The sequence below is a fragment of the Eretmochelys imbricata genome, chromosome 2, assembly GCF_965152235.1.
Source record: "Eretmochelys imbricata isolate rEreImb1 chromosome 2, rEreImb1.hap1, whole genome shotgun sequence".
In the NCBI taxonomy this organism is placed as follows: Eukaryota; Metazoa; Chordata; order Testudines; family Cheloniidae; genus Eretmochelys; species Eretmochelys imbricata.
In genome coordinates this window covers 112,532,358-112,553,968 of record NC_135573.1, presented here as the reverse complement: position 1 = coordinate 112,553,968, position 21,611 = coordinate 112,532,358, and the positions used below count along the sequence as shown (strand labels likewise).

At 41.4% G+C, this 21,611-nt stretch overlaps 1 protein-coding gene across 1 annotated transcript in view; it reads left to right on the top strand.

Annotated features, from left to right (window-relative positions):
* PHACTR1 (phosphatase and actin regulator 1) overlaps nt 1-21,611 on the top strand; it is a 178,166-nt gene that overhangs the window by 130,942 nt on the left and 25,613 nt on the right. Inside the window, exon 8 of the mRNA XM_077810641.1 lies at nt 15,833-15,888. Coding sequence (XP_077666767.1) covers nt 15,833-15,888 — 56 coding nt within the window. The remainder of the gene's footprint in view (nt 1-15,832; nt 15,889-21,611) is intronic.

Sequence of the window (21,611 nt, the reverse complement as noted above, 5' to 3'; positions counted from 1 at the left end):
AAAAGATACACAGATGAAATAGTTATTCTATTCAGCACAGTTCTTTTCTCAGCCATTTAAAGAAATCATAATCTAACACTTACCTAGCTAGATTACTTACTAAAAGTTCTAAGACTCCATTCCTGGTCTATCCCCGGCAGAAACCAGAATATAGACAGACACACAGACCCTTTGTTTCTCTCCCTCTTCCCAGCTTTTGAAAGTATCTTGTCTCCTCATTGGTCATTTTGGTCAGGTGCCAGCGAGGTTACCTTTAGCTTCTTAACCCTTTACAGGCGAGAGGAGCTTTCCCCTGGCCAGGAGGGATTTCAAAGGGGTTTACCCTTCCCTTTATATTTATGACACCATGGCTGACTGCAGGTCTGTTTCTGAGCCCAGAAGGTTACACAGCAATGAAACATCCCTGCAGCCCAAGCCCTGCAAGCCCAAGTCAGATGGCTCGGGCCAGCTGTCAGTTTTTCTTTGCTGTGTAGATGTACCGTTAAGTGATGAGGGTGCAGGCTCATCTGTTCACTCCCTGCATCCAAGATCAATGGCATTTTTTCTTCCTGTCAGAGCTTGATGAAGGAAACCATACTTTTCTAGACACCCCAGGGCTATTACTGCTATTATCATCAGGTGGGATGCTGTCAGAGAGTTATTGTGAGAGGCAAGATAATGGCAAACTGAGCTGAGTAATCATTGCACCTGTGAGGCCAAACCCTGCCTCTCTGAAATCCGTGTGAGCTTGGTTGGGTTGAAAGGAAGGATGGCCTTTTGCAATTAAGGAACTGGACAGGGTCTCCGGAGATGAGGGTTCAGTTCCTGGGCCTGGCACAAACTTTCTGTGTGACCTTGGGCAAGTCATTTAGAGTTAGATTTGTAAAGGAATTTTGGTGTCTAAATATGCAAATAAGTATCTAGTGGGAATTTCAAAAGCATCTAGGTGCCTAACACCCATACATTTCAACGCCGAGGTGCTTTTGGAAATTCTAGATGCCTATCTCCATCTTTAGATGCCTAAATACCTTTAAAAATCTGGCCCTTGGCATACTGAGGTACTTCACCAAGGTACTGAGTCCCCTAACTCCCACTGAAATCAGTGGCAGTTAGGTGTCTAAATACCTTTGTGAATCCCACCTTTAGTCTCTCAGTGCCTCGATTCCCTATCTGTAAAATGGGATTCTAATTTGTCCATGTAGATTTTAAGCTTTTTGGGACAGTGACTGTCTTACTATGCATTTTCCGTACTAAGCAAAATGGAGCCATGAACTCGGGGTTGGGGCTGTAGGTGTCACTGTAATGCAAATAAAAATAGGATTGTTCCCTATATCAGGAATGAGGTTCCCCTTTTAAAGCAGAGGTCCAACCCTTTACACATTGTAGGAATCAATACATTAATAATTTGTTCAATTTTTTTAAGAGTTAGACTTCTTAATATATTAGGCTCCTAAGGGGCCAATCCAGACCAGAAAGGATATGTAGCAGGCCAGGAAGAGGGAAGGGGTCATGTCCAGTGTCACCACAGAATGCACTGATTCAGCACATCCCCTCATCAGGCTCCCTCATCTGCAAACTAAAGCTCCCCACCTCAACTAGACCTCTGAGAATTGGTAGCAGATGCATCATCCTCTGCCCTCCACCCTCCAAACAGGGAAACCTCCACCCCAGGATAAAATTTAAAAGGGGTGCCAGTTTCAGCAAATCGAGTCCAGTGGATGCCATGTGTGTGAGAGCAGACTTGTATGAGTGGAGGTATATACTAGCTGACTGCAGTCTGTCCTTTTGGCAGACATGACTGTGTCAAAGCCTGACTTCTCAATGTGTCAAGATTATTTATTTTTGTTATTTTAAATGATGAGACTAAAGGGATGCTCTTGTCTTAATCATAGACAACTGTGACTTGAAAGAGTAATTTCAGGACAAAATTTCCCCAAAGGCATCAGTGTGGTCACTCGTTAAATGGAAAGTATTTGTGTTGCATTAAAGATTTGTATTTCAGTCAGAGGTGCTACCAGTCATGGAACAAGTCTGTTATTCCTATGCCTCTCAGTACCCCTGCTGTCTGCTGTGACAGACGCAGTACACATCACGCTACATTCTCATTGTGGTGCGTGTTTCTCCAGTCCTTTCTTTGTGGAAACCAAATTAGTGAATACAACTGGGTTACCAGTTCCACCCCCCCACCGTTCATTTTTATACAAACCTAGGTATATTTGCCCAAATACAGGCCTGAGACATGTTCTTACCACTGCAGAGACTAAAAAACTTTGTCTACTTAACTTTCCTCTGCAATTTCAATAGGATGGGATGTCCTTTGTTTCCTACTCTAAATTGTTGTGTGGTGGTAGTGTTAGTTGTTACACAGCTAACAGTTTCTACCCAGAGACAGCTGCATTTCAGCATTGGGTGAAATCATTCCTGATATGTCTAGGGTGACCAGATGGCCCGATTTTATAGGGACAGTTCTGATTTTTGGGTCTTTTTCTTATATAGGCTCCTATTACCCACCACCCCCTGTTCAGACAGCAAATGTGAAAAATCGGGTCACCCTAGATATGTATAATATAATGTGAGCTTGCAGTAGGAATAATAAAAAAGTCTTTATATCACTGCTATAAATAGGAGAACCACGAAGAATCCAGAGGTTTTTACTTGGCTAAAGAATGATGTATTTAAATAAAAAATTGAGACATAGTCTGGAACTAAAACAAGGAAATGGCTGTTTACAAATTTAATGCCTTAGATCTAAAACAAGAAAATAGCTTTTTCCCTGTTATACTGAATGCTGACAGATATAGGACAGCTGCACTAAGAACCAGGTCATAAATTTCCACCTTGAAAAATCTCATCATACATCTTTCGTTTTGTGTCTGCTGATTGTAGGGAGTTAATCACAAGGACAATTGTTGTATGGATTGGATGACCTTGTAAATTCTGTAAAGGAAACAAATCAAAAAGCAATGCAAGTAGATAAAGGAAGCAGACTGACAGGAATAAATTTCATTTGTATAGACTGATGATTGTAAGATGAAGAAATTGCTTTTTTGGTCAAAGAATTTAACTTCTCTTAGTTTTTCCTTTTTTCTCAACATCTTATGGCCTGATTGACAATTGATGTGTGGTTTCAGAGTAGCAGCCGTGTTAGTCTGTATTCGCAAAAAGAAAAGGAGTACTAGTGGCACCTTAGATACTAACCAATTTATTTGAGCATAAGCTTTCGTGAGCTACAGCTCACTTCATCGGATGCATCCGGTGAAGCGAGCTGTAACTCACGAAAGCTTATGCTCAGATAAATTAATTGATGTGTGTTAACTCCCATAAAGCAGTCAACATGCAACGCCAATTCTTTAGCCAGCCTTTAAATAGGCATGGACATGTTCATGAGCACAAGCTGGATTTTTGGACTTGTAACAATCCAGTTTGCATGCATGATCACCTATTTGTGTGTATAAACATGATAATTTCATGTGCAAGTTGATGTATGTGAATAATTAAAAGTAACTTTTTAAACATTTGGCCTGTATTCGGTCTGTGGTAAGTATTGCTTCATGACCTTCACATTACAATTTAAGGGAATTAAATGATTTTTGGATAGTCAGATCAGTTTCAAGAAAACTACCATATCTACCATTATGTATGATAAAATTATACAAGCTTGAAATATTGCACATTCTTCCTGAAAGACTGTGGAGAACCTCAAGGGTCACTTTAAGGTCAAGAGAGATGTGTTTTATTTGCATGCCTAGTCACAACTACTTATTTTACAGGAAAATATGGCTAAGAGGTATGCTCACATCTCAGTGCACTGGGATTTATGGGCGCAGCTCACACCATATGTGGAGATTAAAATATACCCCCCTAGACTATGCATCTTGATATGTGGAATTATAAAGCACATTAATAATGCTAATTAATAGAAACATGCTTTGGTCCACAGTGAAGAGAATGGTTTCAGAGTAGCAGCCATGTTAGTCTGTATTAGCAAAAAGAAAAGGAGTACTTGTGGCACCTTAGAGACTAACACATGCATCCAGTGAAGTGAGCTGTAGCTCACAAAAGCTTATGCTCAAATAAATTTGTTAGTCTCTAGGGTGCCACAAGTCCTCCTTTTCTTTTAGTGAGGAGAATGAGTGCTGTACCAAATCTCAGTGTCCTTTAAATCCATAGCTGCAATACTTGCTGCAAATATTGGGCTCACAATGGAGATTTCTAATAATCTGCAACATAGCAGACTACAGGGAAACCACATATTTATGTGGCACACCCAGTTAATTAAGTAACCTAGCATCTTTGATAACCCAACTCTTAACTGAGATCACCGAATTTCATGGACAGTGATGCCAGCAATGAATTCTATATCATAGGAATAGGCATTCAGGATGTTACTTTTACCCTAAGAGTGGATGTGTTTAGAATAGTTTTGGAACAGTGATCCAAAAAAATACCTATATTCTTCAGTCTGTGTCTTCTTTTGTTACAGTAATAAAAGTGGACACTGTCTGTTTATTTCTTCCTGCTGACAACTGTCAGGATTAAAAACTAGCCCTGAAAATTTGGAAATCCTAGTCCAGTATGATAGGGGTTGGAGGGCAGGAGCAGTGCGCTGGTGTTTCTGTAATCATGCTGCATGCATTCTTAATTGGGCTGTTGGTGATAAAAGTATTTGGAGAGATTCTGGATTTCTTGGTCTCCTGGCCTACAAAGGGCAAGGTGCTCCACCAATCAGCAGGGTTGTGCATCACTCAGCAATGACATCTCAGCTTTTTAAGGAGCAGCATTGGCTGGTTCCAAAGGCTATCCTCTCCAGGCCTTCTCCACCAAAAGGATAGTGGCTGGCAGGGCCTTGTGCAAGGGGCCGAATTTACCTGTGTAAAGCAGGTAGATTATTATCCAGGGGTCATCAAAGAAGCAGAAAGCCCCTCACCTCTCTCAGAATAGTAAGAGATTATGCTAATTTTTTACCCTCTAAAAATATATATATATACTGGGGCTCTGTCATGACTTAATGTAATATGAGAGCAGGGAAGAGACTCTACAGCAATGGACGGTTCTGGCTTTGCCTCTAGAAGCCACAACAGAGTAACTGCTAAGCCTTTTGAAAAGGTATGGCATGCATTTGTTCCCCCTTCTTCTGTTTCTCCCCTTCCACTTTATTTTGACTTATTTGTACTGCAGTAGTCCTTAGGAACCCCAGTAACGGACCAGAACCCCTTTTGCTAGGCACTGAACAAACACAAAAAAGATGGTCCCTACCCCCAAAGAGTTTACAGTCGAAGACCAAACAGGTGGATACAGACAGATATGGGAAGCACAAAGAAACAATGAGACAATATTGGTCAGCATGATAGGCATGGTCTCAGCACACCCAGCTGCCTACCATTGTCACACTTGCTATGTCAGCTTTGATCTTCTGACTTACATTCCTTATGCCCTGTCCCTTCCCACATCTTTGTTTATCTGCACTAGGTCAATCACAGTCTGGCCCTAAATGTTAACTGCCAATATTAAAATAAACAAGAATGAAAATCCTCTATTGTTATTATTAAATGTAAATATGTATTTTCATGCATGAAACTACAGAAGCCAGCAGCATAAAGGATTTAGCACTATGCTTCTTTTCTTAAAAGTTGCTTTTAAATACTAATCAGATAATTATAAACATGAGCACCGAGAACAATTTACAACCCCTCTGGCATTCGCTGTCAGCCAAAAACGTCATCCCAGTGCTTTTGTTGTTGGAGCGGTTGTTTGTTGGTCTTTTGTTCTTACGCAGTGTGTATGACAATATGTAGTTCTTTGGATGACTGAGTAATGTTCAGTTCAGTATTCAGAACCCTGCTAACCAAATAAACCCTGCCTCAAAAAAATCTAAGGAGAGGTCCTTAGGAGTGTGCAGTGTGAAGCTAGTGTGATATAAGTAAAACTAACTCCTGCTTTGTAGGGTTACACGGTCAATGTGTGCCCTTCAAGATTGGGCTGGAAGGGGGCAAGTCCTTTTGACACTTCTGTGGAAGGCTGATGAATGTGAAATAGCAGGTTTTGTAGTAATGGATGAAATTAAGCATAAATGTGGAACAGGCTTTGTGCATGGTTTCCCCATTCATTACTGACTTGCAATCTATCTACTAGCTTAGTCCTGGGCCAGCCATACAGTGGGCTCTTTTGGTGATGTCAACGGACACTCATTATGGATTAGGCTGAGACTACCTCACTTACTTCATTTGTTACCTCCCAAAGACAGATTTGAAACCAAGTCCCCAGTAGCTACGTGCATAGCAGTCAAGAGAGTATCCCCTTGGAGCAAGAGTTCCAAATTACAGGGGAAAATATTTCACGGTTGGCATCCCTACTACATGTAGGACAGATCAGCATGTCTGCAGGACTCTAGGGGGAAATCCAGGACTCTCCTGTGGAACGTAGACCAGTTAACTGCTATGAACACATGCGTTTTAGCTCTTGCATACAGAACATTCTGTAATAATAACTCTATTCAGCTTCTGATTCTGAGCATCATCCAAATAATTTATTCATGTTAGTGAAAAACTCAAAACACAGTTTTTACTTAACTTTTTTTTTTAATTTCTTTAGAGAGCAAACAAAAACGATTTGTCATTTTTACTAGTCTCCTCTTTTGCAATGTCCTTGTCGAGAGTTTAATTTATGACAGAATCCCAGTGGGGTCTAAAGATCAAAGTATTTTAAAGTGTAAAGGGATAATGATTCTTTAGACAAGTTAGGCCAGGATTATAGCTCCTGTTCTATTTTGCAGAAAGGAAAAGGTTGTTGGGCCTCCCCCCTCCACTTTCTTTGTTTAACATCAATTCTAATTAGGAAATATTCCTTATTGAAAGGTTAGCAGTCCCGCAGGGACCATTACACTTGGATTAGGATAATAAAGCAGGCTTCTAGTTTGGTGAAGTTTCTTCAGCCTTCAAAATACAGCCTGAATGTTACTGGCAAAGAGGGGTGGATGTGCAGGAGGAGGTGATAGTATGTGCATGGGTATTTCAGAAGGTGATCTATGGAAAGATATCAGTGAGCGCAGACTGAGCCCTTGAAAATTCATGGAATATGTAAAAAGCTAATGTAAAATATTATTATTTAGAGACAGTACTGCCTCTATAACATACCATGTTGTTGGTTTTTCATATCCCTCTGCATGTTTTTTCTTTGTGTGATCATGTTTTGTTCCCTCCCCTTCCCTCCCCCCCCCCCCCAGTTGTTGTTTTTTTATTTAAGGATATTTGCGTGGAAACAGGATCTTTGCTACTTTAGAGATTATCAATTCCTGCTGCTAATTCCTCATTTGAAATAATAATCCTATTTGCAACATTACATTTGTTTGCTGTGGAAATAGTTACGGTGCAACAAAGAAAGGATTATGACTTCCTGGCCCAAATTCATCCCAAATGTAAGCGGGTGCAACTCCCTTAAGTGAAGAAGTAAGTCCAAGAGGGGAAAGACTTGTCCTGAGGGGGAAAAAAATCTGTCAGCATACAGATGTCCTTAATATAAAAAGGTGGAAGGGAAAAACCGAGTATAGGCTAAATTCTTCTGTTATTTTGGTGCAAATCCAGCACAGCTCTACTGAGGTCATTGCAATTAACTCCAGATATGCTGGTGTAACTGACACAAAACTGTCCTTTGATCTCTAAAATAATAATAATTAATAATAATAATTTCAAAGTTTTCCAAGAGGCATCTGTGCCTTTAACTATTGCACTTCTGTTTAATGAACCAGATTTATCAAAGTAAACACTTCCAGTATTGCATGCATCTGATACAGCATGTTTTCCCTGAACTTCCAGGGAAATGCTATTAGTTAAAAGATTACTCCTGTGCTTTGCTAATGTATAGAGGCGGAAGTAGTTGAAGGCACACCGTCTAGAGAAATCTGAGAAGGGGAAGGGGTATGAACGTGTAGTTAAATGGGAATAAATAGTTGTTGGGAAGTTTAGAGGGCAGGAGACATACATGTTGAATAAGTAATGGCTAAACGCAAAATTCATGAAGACATTAAAAAAAGATAAGGGGTGATTTTACATGTGGTGACTCACAAAAAAGATTCATAATAATAAAAACAAATGAAAACAACAAATCTGACTACCAAATAGCTACTGTAGGAAAGCTGTATCTTACATGTACTTTTCAGAGAGCCAAGGTCGGTGAGGTAATATCTTTTACTGGACCAACTTCTGTTGGTGAGAGAGACAAGCTTATGAGCTTGCACTTTCTTCAGGTCTGGGAAACATATTCAGAGTGCCACAGCTGAATACAAGGTGGAACAGATTGTTTAGTATAAGTAATTAACACACATTTCAAGAGACCATTCAAGGGAAAGTCACATTTCTCAGATCTGGAGAAAAGCTCTTATAAGCTCGAAAGCTTGTCTCTTTCACCAACAGAAGTTGGTCCACTAAAAGACATTACCTCACACACGTTGTGTCTCTAATATCCCAGGATCAACACAGCTAAAACAACCCCACATATACTTCTTAGGGCACAGCTCCTTGCAACCATCCACTACTCTTCATCCACCACTCTTCATAACAAAGTGAGAATCTGAAATGCTTCCAGCCTGAAGTAGTTAACCACTCTTAAACATCAAAACCCTGTGCAGTTCCCAGAATTTTCCACTTCATTAACAATACAGAAAGAGAGAGTGTGGAGATTACATTATTTCCCAAGCATCCCTTCCCTCAGAACCTTACTTGCCATGTTTTAAATTGTTGAAACTTTATTATTTTTAATTTTAAAAACACACCTTTGGAATTCTTGTGAAGAATAAGAATCAATGAACAGACTAATTTCTGTCTTAATGTTTGGAAGGTGATGTTTCTTTATGATATCACTGGAATCTAAAACTAATTGTTTTGAGTTAATTTTGATTTATTAAGTGATTTTTACTGATTGTATGCCATTGTTCATCCCTGGCACTGACAAATCTTTTCAGTGTGAACTAATTTTGTCAGAGGGTACACAGAACAACTCCATTTGCCTGTTTTCTTTGAATAGTCTGTATTTGCTGTAATGACAGTGGAGATTTTGCAGCATTAAGCGGCACAAGTACTGAAGTATTGAGTGTATGGATTATAACTGATAGAATTCCCAATATGTGATTCCTCATTTGGATGGACATATTTGTACTTAAGGAACACATGAATAAATGAAGTAGTGAATAGTTATATGCCCTTTATAGAGACCTTTTTAAAAAAAAAAAAAGGCTAATTGAATATTGTCAACACTAGAAATGGAAGGCATCTATTTATTCACAGAACACACTTAGCAGGGGGAGCCATAGTAAATCCACAATGGCCACCAACAGGTCTCGGCCTTCACTGAATGAATCATCTCTATAGGTGACAGGGTTCTTCTCTTTCCATACCCATTCAGTCTTTGCCCTCTGTGTTGAGTCTTCCAGCAAGTGTGCTAATGGGATTATGGCTTTTGTGATGTGAAACACCTACTTACCTGGGGTTGGAGAGAGACCACTAGTGCATTTCACATACACTGCCAAACAACCATCAGATGAACGTGACTTTAGTTACTATTACCCTTAGCTGGATTTGAACAAGTGACTGAGAGTTGAAAGGTTCTAGGTCCCATCATCTATCCCTTTATTTATGAGAACAGTCCAAAGGACTGCACAGGAGGCTATTAGACAGCGGATAATCAGTGACTCCACTGCAGTTACACCAGGAACCAGATGATTTCACAGTGGAGCCTCCAAGTATTAGATCGCCACAGCAGTATACGAAAACCAAATAAAAGTAAAATAGAGGACAGCAAAGGGCTTTCTAAGCTGTGATATTTATGGGGGAGAATTCTGGGTCACAAGGAGGAACGTATAAAGAAGAGAGGGGCAATAACTGAGTATCCATGAGGTTCTCGCCCTCCAAAACTTTTATTAAAAACATACATTTAGAGGCCTGTTCCTGAAAAGAAAAGTGTGTTCATGCACAGCACAGATTTAGAGAGGCCCAAAATTAATTAGAGGACAGATCTACTAAACCAAAGTTGTGACCTTGGCCTGGGAACATGAGAAGAAGATCTACTAACCTCTGCGTAATCCTCATAGTGCCTTTTTATTCTACAGGTAATGCATTGTAATTAATTGAACTGAGGGCAGAAAGACAGGAAATCCTGAGCTCTAATCCTGGTTCTGGATTATTGCTACTCATGCTAGATTTGTAAAATTAGATTTTGGACCAGTGTTTCTGTGTCTGGGGAACTCATTTTCTTTCTGCGATATGGTGTGTACAATAAGAGTATAATTGAACAAGATCTCTAGCATTTTAGAATAACATGTTTGCTTTATTATTATGGGTCCTAATATTCATCTGATAGCCATCTAGCACATCTTAGATCCCCAGCCAGCCATTGTAAAGTGTTTTTATTTTGTTGCCCATGAAATATATTTTTGAATTAGCTAATTCATAGTAGGCACTCTCCTTTCAAAGATTAGGAATTTGAGTACTCAGAGTTTCCCCAGAGGGAGATGTTATTGCTGTAGAGTTATTATTGCATTGTGGATGCAATTGTTATACTTCTGTTATTCTTTTTTAATGAAACAGTAAAGTGTAAAGGATGTTCCATTTGGGGATGGAGGACTAAAACCTGATCCCGAATGACAGAAATCAAAGGGAGTTTTGTTGTTAATTTCAGTGGGAAGAGGATCAGGGCCTTAGTGCCTGCCTTTTGTGCTAGGCTACGGCTTCATCTTTTGAAAGCCCTGAGAAATGCAATAATTCTCCAAGAAAATACTGAGTGCCTGGCTGTGATATTCATCGTGTAAAAAGGACGTTCATTTTTAAAAAGGGATTTTATTGGGTTGGTGATGTGATATACCTGTGATTTTATTGAAGATTATGGGCCTGAATATGTCATTGTTCAAGCAGTCATACAACTCCATTTGTATCCAGTTATAAATCTATCCGTTCATTCCGTTTTTTGGACTAGATTCAGTGTGTATGGATGTTCTAGCAAAGATTACATCTATCAGGACATCAGACAGTGTCGAGCTTGGGGTTTGTGGGGGGTTTTTTTAGTTTTTTAAATACACAAACCCCATGTATTACAGGCAAAATCTCAAGAAAGTTGTCTTATTTTTTTAGGGATAGCAAATTAAGAGAATCTACATTTTGACTATGAATGGTGATTTTTTTTTCTAGAAGACATAATTTGATGCATTCTGAACAGCCCATACTTTTCTGAAAAATCTTAAAGACCTTTTCTTGAATAACCTGTAACTTCTCCTGAGAGTAAAACAAAATCATAATAAAACAATTCCTTACTGAGCTGGAACAGAAGATAAACATAGAAGTGTACGGCTGGAATGGACCTCAATACATCATCTACTCCAGTCCCCTGCACTCAAGGCAGGACTAAGTAATAACTAGACCATTCCAGACAGGTGTTTGTCTAACCCATTCTTTAAAATCTCCAATACTAATAAACTTTTGGAGATGTCTCAAGCAGAAGCTGACTTGCTTGGCCTCAAGGAGGTCTAGAAAAGGAAGTAATCAAAGCAACCCAGGTTTGGGGCTTTACTCAGAAGGCCAGTTTTACGATATTTTTGACTATCCACAGATGTTTGAGCAAGGCAATAAAGCAAAAAACTGTTGACTGGATTTGCTAAAAATCTTTCCAACAGTGTAAACTAGGGCTGGTTAAAAATTTCCCATTAAAACTGTTTTTCAACAGGAAATTAGGTTTTAGAGTAAACACAATTTTTCACAGAAAATTTCAGTTTTTCATTCAAAAAACCCCAGAATATTTCACATAAAAATCAAAATATTTCAATTTGGATAGGCTGCTGCAGTGCCTTATGGGAGTTGTAGTTTGGTTGCCTCACATCCCCATTTTGCTCCATGGGCTGGTCTTCCCAGCCAAACTACATCTACCATGATGCACCAGGACCTGGGACTCCCATGTAGCTATCCAAGAGGGGAGACTGGCAATCATGGGAACTGTAGTCTGACCAGGAGCCCAGCCAATAGAGAAGAATGGGAGCATGAGGCAACCAAATAACAGATTCCACAAGGTACCACTGCGGCATTTTTAATCATTTTTCAAATGTTTCAATATTCACATTTTCTCCAAAAATCAAAATTTTCCACAGGGAAAAATCCATTATCCAACCAATCCCATTCTAAATTCATCTTCATTGGAGTTGAATATGGTCTTGCATCCGCTCTGGCTTGCTCTAGCCATTGCCTCACTCATGCTCTTGTATTTGCCTGCACAAATGCAAAAATCTAACTGGAGCTGAATGTTTAAAATCAGCAGGAAGGCAAAAGATAGTCGTTATTTGATAGCTGAAATTCAGCAAATGCACCTTATGGGTTTCCCTGGGAAATTAAAAATCAGTAAAGAGAGAGAGGGAGAAGCATTGTCAGGAAAGGTACCAAGAGACCTGCAACAAAGAGAACTGGCAGGAAGAACAACTTGAAGGAAGAGAGTGTGTGTCAGGCACATTTTCAGTTTTAACAATATCTTAATGAAGTTTTCTGTCAGGAATTGTACAAGTGTAGAGGTCTTATGTTTAATATTGTGCTTCTTTGGATAGGGATTCCTTCCTTGAGAAGCCTTCAGTTTAGCATGTAGGCAATTGAGAACTTAATTAATTGACAAGACAGTGTTTTCCCCCATCTCATAAATCCTAATTGTAGAAGACTGACTAGAGAAGGCTGATTCTCAATAGGAAAATAAACCCCTCAAGTTTGGTATCCTACTTCTAGCCATGCTGCAGAAGAAAGTGAAAACTGATGCTGCAGAACAAACTCCTGAGCCTCATAAATGCACTTATCCACTTGTGCACTGCTGGGCCAGGACGTATGCTGTGAATCTTTCCTGACCTCTGCTAACAGTTAACATATGCGTGGAAACATGAGATTTGATTATTGTTCTCTTCCCTAGTTCTCTTCTAATCACCTATACTTAGTATTGGATTGCAGAAAACTCTTGGAATCCCATGAACAGCATTTGTTTAATATCTAGCTATCATTTTGGGGAAAGGTATGTCACAGTTTCAGGGTAACTGCACCTTTGACCCCCTCCATGATCTGTTCAAGGAATGCCCTCTCAGGCCTCCAGCCAGCACCTCTTTCTGGGCAGGAACCTGTGTCCCTTTTCTCCCCAGATCGGGTTTTAGGCTGAAGTTATCTCAGGCAGGTCTGACTAATGGCTAGCCCCTGCACTTTGCTTTTTTTCCAAGGGCTGTGACCAGGGAATGCCAATGGTTATAAGTGACCACATAGCTCTTTCAAAGTGGAGGACATTTGTTTAAGGAAAAAATCATACAGAGAAAACATATTAAATAGCCAAAGGATCATGTACTGAATGTACCGGTGGTCGTCTATTGACCAAATGGAGGAGTCTGACAGGGCAGGGTTGGATCCTTGCTTGGACCAAAGGTCAGGTCCATTTGGTGGATCTAAAGGCAGGCCCTTCTGTCAGTATAAACCCAGTCTTTTATACCAAAACTCTTGCTTTGTCTCCCAGTCTCCTGAAAATTTCCCCTCTCCTCAGGAGGTCATGCCTCAAAAGGCTGGGTAATCTAAACTACAGAAGAGGTTGCATAGTGCTCATGACTCCATTTAAATTTTTCAGATGGTTCTGTCCGAAGATAAAGCCAAGGGGCCAGGCCCTCAGCTGGTATAAATCGGTGTAGTTCTATTGCTTCAGTGAAGCTACATTGATTTATGCCAGTTAAGGATTTGCCCTCGAGAGTACATCTTTCATTATGACTTAAATGCTCGAGTGCTTAAATCAGTTTTTACTCATTCCTTACTCAACCAAAAACTGAAGTCACAGGATTTGGCCCTGTGCTCGGAAATGGCCAGCTTTCACTTACTCTGATGTCTGAAAAATGTGAGATTTTTAGCTGATCCTTTTTAATCCCATTTTGTTTTTTTACTGAGAGCAAAAGGCCCTTGACAGTAACATCCTCCTCATAAAGTCACAGGGATTGCTCTTTTTTCTTACCATGTGCTGTTTGTCCTGTGGAAAACTCAGATGCTCAGTGGCTGGAATTTGGCCTCAGCATTCCTCTGATGCATCTTCCTGAGAACTGTCACAATGTGATGCACAAGAAGCATTATGTAACTCAGTCAACAGAGCTATGTATTGCCGAGCTAAACTGTGTGACTTTATTCTTTGATTCCCACACACTGCTAGTAACAAACTGCTTTTAATGGCCTCCTTACACTAAGGTGAACTATCTAAACATCCCATTAGCAACGGTTACTGTATCTTAAGGATAATGATAATAAATAATAGTGTTTGAATAGCACTTTCCATTTTCAGAGTGCTTTACAAACACTCATTCGTTCTGAATTAAGGATGAGTTTCTGTCGTTTTCAGCACTTTTCCAATGAAGTAATTGTCCAGTCAACCATAGCAAAGAGACCAAGCTAATGGTCCTAATTCTCTACTGCATTAAGGTCACTTTTTGCTGCTGCAGTGGTGTAAATGAATCATAAAACCAGCATATTTGGCCATGGGATTATACCCCCTGCATATGGGAATCTTCACAGAGCTGAGTGGTGGTACCTCTGGCATATTCCCCACTAAGCATCTGGCATAGGGTGTATGCCTAGAGGAAGTCCCAGCACTACTGTGAATCCCAGCTGCTGTAACAACTCCTTGAGGCCACAGGGAATGAGCACAATGAAGAGCAGTCCCCAGGCTGCTGTAATTTATGCCTGGGTACCAGATTGGCACACAGTAGCTCCGGGATCAATGGAGTGCAAAGATGATTTGAAGATACTGCTGCACTCCCCTCCTGTGATGTGCTGTGCAGTCTTTGGCTGCAGCTGCGGATGTGGGGCCAGTTTGTTCTGAGAAGCCTGAAATCATTTCCTGAACTTTGTCAGACAGTAGCCCTGAGCCTACATCGTATCAGGCGGCCTCAGCTTCCATTTATTTAAATGAGAGTCATCAATTTCCCTGATGTAAATGACTGCATTGTGTGTGGAGGGTACTCAGCACAGGATCAGGCCCCAAGTTCATGTTTTGGATGGTGATTAATGTTCTGTTACTGCTCCCATTGGAAGCAGTGACAAGACTCCCATTGACTTCAGTGGATGTAAGAGCAGTCACAACAAATGTTAATTTCTGAGGTCATCTTGCTGGTTTTCTTTGTTTTTCTAATACCCCTTTCCGCTGCGCTCTCTTGCTTTCCAGTCGGAGTTTTCTGATTGCTTCTGTTTGCAGTCCCCATTTTGTAATTAGATCTTATTTGTTGTGACTGTATTACATACAGGTTGACTGCCAAGTGATTTCAATTCATGTTCATTTGTAATTAGTACATTTAATAAAGCTGTCCAAGGAGGAAGTGAGAATGGAGGAGGAGGAGAAGAGCTGCTATTGTTCTGCAGTCTGCGAAGCCTAACCATGCCTCCTTGTTTCTGTGGACTGGCTTTGTGTTCAAACTCTGATTGGACGAGCTGGGTACAGTCGGGAGGCTCACACACAGCAGACTGGAGGGCAGGGAGGGAGGGAGCTAGAACTAAACTTGTCATATTTGTGGAAGTCAGGAAACAGTCATGAAAGGAAGGAAATTAAGTGAAGAAATCTGCACAGCCTACCTTGTAGCAGGCTTGCCCAGGGTGGGAGTGGGAAGGTCACATGTCTAACATGACACAACACATTTTGGTTTTTGTGGGTTGGAAATAGAAGAGCAAAGTATACGCCATAATATCACGCAGTGTGTGGACATACTGTGTAGATAATGGAGCAATGTCATTGTCCCACTCTCTGCCTTTTGCGCCGCAAAGTCGCTCTTATACACATTGAACTAAGGAGGATGTGATATGGTCCAAAAACTGATCCTGGATTTTTTTCGCAGACGACTGAGCCAGAGGCCCACTGCTGAGGAACTGGAGCAGAGGAACATTCTGAAACGTAAGCATTTGTACCATTCGGAATTGAACTTGGTAGCTGCTCAGTGTCTTTTATAAAGCACCAAATCAAGTCTGTAGCTATATCACAAATAAGTAATAATATATATAAGAGCTATGGTTGGGTGGGAATGACTGTAAAAAAGACATTCAGTAAGATAACCAATATAAGCAGTCTGAGAAGAAAATTCAAACTGAGGGTCATCTTCCAAAGTTCTCACACAGGCAAACCTCCCATGGAAATTCAGTAAAGACTTCAGGATTTAGCCCACAGTTTCTAAATTCTAATCTGTATTGATCCTTTAAACAAACAAACCTATGGGGAGTTGCAACATCCCTAAAGTAATTAATGATATTTTAAAGCCACAAAAAACACCCAGACAGCCTGATCCTGTTCCAGTTTACCACTGATTTCAAGGAGAGGAAGATGGAATCTGAAACAAGTTGTTCTGGTGAACGAATCAGATATTGAAAAAGTATGGCAGTTATTTTTTATCAAAGTAAAATGATTTTAAATATAAAAAAGATAAAGCTGTTTGTTTGAAGGTAACTAGCAAGAAAGCAGAGAACAGCAGGAATACAATTTTCACTGACACTCTTGCTTGGGTGATGTATCCTGCATCCTTTCTGGAGCATGGAACTAGAGTATTTTTAAAAAGTTACAAGAAAAAAATATTGTAAAATAATGCATTTAAATTCCTTAGTGTGTCTTTAGATAGGATCCCATTGTTAAACATTGTATATTCATTGTTGTTTTTAATTTCTACATTGAACAGAATCCTAGAGGCATGTAATGGGTGATTAGCTCTCTAGAAATTAGTAAAATTAATTGATTAAATACCATGAAATCAAATTTCTAACATACTTTAGTGGTGTAGTTAGGGAATAAAATGTGCTGGCACTGTAGTGATTGTTTTTCTGTAAATATGGCACATGAATAGACAAATAGCTATAGATCTAGAGCAGGGATGGGCAAACTTTTTTTGGCCGAGGGCCATATCTGGGTGGAGAAATTGTATGCAGGGCCAGGGCAGGGGGTTAGAGTGCAGGAGGGAGTGCGGGGTGTGGGAGGGGGTGCGGTGTGCAGGAACGGGCTCAGGGAAAGGGACTGGGGCAGAGGAGCAGTGCGGGGTGTAGGAGGGGGCTCAGGGAAATGGGTTGGGGTGCAGGAGGGGTGCGGAATGCAGGAGGGAGCTCAGGGAAGGGGTGCAGGAGGGGTGCAGACTGCGGGAGGAGTTCAGGGCAGGGGGTTGGGGTTCAGGAGGGGTGCGGCAGGGGCTCAGGGCCAGGGGCTGGGGTGCAGGAAGGGTGCGGGGTGCGGCAGGGGGCTCAGGGCAGGGGGTTGGGGTACAGGAGGGGTGTGGGGTGCGACAGGGGGCTCAGGGCAAGGGGTTGGGTGTAGGAGGGGTATAAGGTGCAGGCAAGGAGTTGGGGGCGGGGTGTAGGAGGGGTTCAGGCTCCGGCCCGGCACTGCTTACCTAAAGTGGCTCCGGGGTGGCAGCAGCATGCACCAGGGCCGTGGCAGCAGCATGCACCAGGGCCAGGGCAGGCTCCCTGCCTGCCTGCCCTAGCCCCAGGCCTGCACAGCCCCGGGGGGATGAGAGGGACACAGGACTCTGCGCGCTGCCCTTCCCACGCCTCCAGGTACCTCCCCCGAAGCTCCCATTGGCTGCAGTTCCCCGTTCCCGGCCAATGGAAGCTGCGGGGGGCGGTGCCTGGAGGCAAGGGCAACGCACGGAGCCCTCTGCCCCTGCGCCCCCCCAGGCTGCAGGGACGTGGTGCCGGCCGCTTCTGAGAGTGGCGTGGGCCCTGCGGCACCACGGGGGGCGATCCCGCCTGCCAGATCTAAAGCCCTGATGGGCCAGATCCGACCCGCGGGCAGTAGTTTGCCCACCGCTGATCTAGAGAGAAGATTAGATTAGCTATCAGAGCCAATTTAAGCAGATATGGGGTCATCATTCACTTATGAGTGTGTCATCTCCTACTATATTGTCTAAACTTCTATGTCATGTCAGGTGGAGGGAGTCAGTCTCCTGGGGAAAATGACTGGAAAAAGAGGCGAAGTGTCCAGAACCTAGGGTAACCAGACAGCAAATGTGAAAAATCGGGACAGGGTGTGGGGGGTAATAGGAGCCTATATAAGAAAAAGACCCAAAAATCGGGACTGTCCCTATAAAATCGGGACATCTGGTCACCCTACCAGAACCAGATTCTCCAGAGAGCTCATATTATCACCCCAGAATTTCCAGTCAGCATGAACCATCTGATACCACACATCTCCTGGCACTGGAGCATGACCAGTAACCACCACACTGGTACTGGTGCGGTAGGAGTCGGGGGGTCAGGCTGCAGCTTTGGCAGCATTGTCTGAACCATAGACTTAATGGCCAACATTTAAAAACCTAGGTATCTAAAGATAGGCTGTTACAGGTAAAATTTTCAAAAGTGCCCAAGTCATTTAGGAACCTAAATCTCACTGGGACTCATCCCCCTGAGTCATTTAGGGATTTTTTTTAAAATGGGACTTAGGCTCCTAAGTGACTTAAGTGCATTTGAAACTATTATCCTAAATCTAGAACTACATTTCGACACCTAAATAAAACATAGATCTGCCATAGAACTCCATATGTCTTGGTAAATGAAAAATTTCCTAAATACTTGGGGGGAAATTGTTACATAATAATTGTATTTATAAATCACCTCACACCTTTGCTGAAGCACCTGCGTGATGAACAAATTATTGAAATATTATGTAATGAAAACATCAAATATTAAAAATCCAAACTAAGGAGCATCAGATACCAGTATGGTCAGCATTACAAGACAGCATCGTTCACTCCCCCTTGAATAGTTCAGTGACGCAATTTAAATAAATATATAAGAACATAGATAGATGGACAGACGGATGATGTGAAACAAGAAAATTAAGTCCAAAGTTCTTATCCCAAACAAGTGAAACTATTTTTATTAGCCCAATTTACAATACAGTAAATGAACACGTGGTGTTTTTCAAAGTTAAGTAAGTTGGTTTTCCTCTGTGATTAAAGCTGAAATTTCCTTGATGCACTTGTCACGGTTGACATCACTGTGTTCTTATATCAAATGCAATTGTGTCAGTTTCCGTTCCAGGGGGGAAAACAAAAGGAGGCAAAATTTATTGACTCATCCAGTCTTTGCTCATGCAAAGATCACCTGTCCATTTCCTAGCCCCACTATGACGGAATGAATAAGATAGTCTTGCTGATCTAATTCCGAAAGCACAGGTACTCATAGCATAAAACCCACGGCCACAGACGGCACTAGTAAACTTATGGTTGTCTGAGAAGAGAAGCTGAGGGCCTCCCATGAAATGCCACATGCCCTCAACTCCCATTGACTTAAATAAGAGTCACGGGCAGGAAGCAGCTTGGGTGAGGAACACAGCACCCTGTAGTTTTGTGTGCTGGATAAGCGTGAAGGCTGAACTGATGCTCACCCATGCGGAGGGTCCTTCTATGGCATGGGTGAGACGCATTAGTTTATGAGGAAACTTGCATGGTGACTGTATCTGTGATGAATACAGGACTTCAGCTTTTAAGGATGCCAGGTTGGCACCTTCAATGAGCATGAATTCCCTGTAAAAAGGCAATGAGATTGGATCTGATGGGTCTGACACGATTTCAGTCAAAATGTCACACTGGCACTGACATCAGACCTGAAAATTCCAGTTCTTCTCACATAAAGAGGCTAGAGAGAAAGAGAAAATCTCCTGACCACTTAAAACAAAACACACAAAGCAACAGTTTTGTAAGCTCTGTAGATCTAAAAGGACTTCATCAATTTTAGCCATGTTTTAAAATAAAGAAATCACTTTCTGGCTTCAGACAAGGACAATTGCCAATGACCAGCTTTCACTTGGTAAAGGTTTCACCCTACCCAGTTGTCTCTACAGCTTGGTAACTGGGCTAAAGGAAACAAGGAGACAGGAAAAATAGTGCAGTTGTTAAGAAGCCTCATTTCTGCCCTTTCAGACACTTATTTGTAGCCTTCCAGCCAATTTGTTCTATTCTGAGCCCTGTTAGAAGCTGTTTACCTCTCCCAGTTCACAGCCTGATCCTTCAAAGATTTACTCAATGGCACTGTTTCTGTTAGTAAACTGTTGACAAGATCAGCTCCTTAGATTTTGTGTGGAACAATAAATCAGTCTGACTGGAGACTGATTGGAGGGAGAAACTATGCAGGAAACTTAAAAAAAAAAACCGAAGAAAAAGAGCAACAATTGAGCAATACATGTATTCGAAATAGTATAGAAAAGGTGCTTGGGGTCTGTCCCCTGCTGTCTCCTTATCCTTCTGCTATTGCATGAAATTCCTTCCTCCAGAAAATTTTATTTTAAAAGTATTACTGGAAATCTGCCATTTGAAATTAAAGAGCCCTATTATAATAGGAGACGATCATGCACAACATGTATTGAATTGCTGCATTTTTAGTGGGAAATCCTGGTCCCACTGAAGTTGGTGGGAATTTTGCAACTGACTTCACTGGGGCCAGGATTTCTCCTGTACTGGTTAGAGCCTCAGACTGGGAACCAGGAGACCCGGTTTCTAATCCTAGCTCTGTCTCCAATTTGCTCTGTGATCGTGGACAAGTCAAATAGTTTCTCTGCGCCGTACGGCTGGTCTATGCCCACTTTGAACACCAGTTTAACTGCATCGTTTTATATAAACTCCAGGTGTGGACACTTTTAGATTAGTTTGAGTGCCTTAAATTGGCTTAACTTAATTCAGTTGGTAACTGAAAGTTTTAAGAATACCCACAGTAGGGATTTGCTCGGATTGAGCTACATTGGTTCCAGCACCAGTTCAGTTAAATCAGTGCTCCAACTGTGTGTAGAACAGCCCTTAGTTTCCCTTTCTCTAAAACAGGGGTAATATTTACCCACAATTGTAAAATACTTTGAGATCCTTGGATGAAAGGCACTGTATACAATAGACTGTATGTGTAAAGTAATAGTATATTATTATTATTTCTTGACTCATTGAAGGTGCTCAGCCTTGAGAGTCCGCTCCAGCAGCTCAGTAATGAACATTTTGTTGTGGCTTATTGCTTAGTTACCTAAGCTATCTGTGTATTATGATTGTGCCTAGACAATGGGGTAAGCTTTTCAAAAAGAGTGTAAATAAGGATATGGTCTCACTGCAGAATTAACTTGGGTTAACTCCTCAGTGAAGACAAGCGCTAACTGACTTAGGAGCCTACATCCCATTGTTTAAATTCCTACATCTCACTGACTTCCAGTGAGATTTAGACTTGTAAGTGCCTAAATCACTTTTGAAAATGTGACTTTTAAGAGCTTTGGAAAGTTTTGCCCTGAGCTTATTTTTTAAGTTTAGGGATCAGTGGGGCTTGTGAAAGTTTAATAGAGCTGGCAGTGCTAGATATTACTTTCCTGAGCCTTTGTGACACAGGCTTGTCTTGGTAAGAAATTGCCACGTGGCCTATTTGGTTTTAGTTTGTAAAGCGTGTTGTCCCCAGTGTTGGCTGTTGCTATGCAAGGCCTGTGCTATGCAAGGCCTGTATCAGAAGGCCCTTCTCACCACTCTGTTAGACAATAGCTCAGATAATGGCAGGCTATTCTGTGTGCTGTGCCTGGGACTTTACCCAGTACCCCTATTGTGAGTTTCATTTCCAGACCCTCCACTGAGTAGCTGTGGACAAATTATTCTGTGGCCAGGGAAAAAATATTTC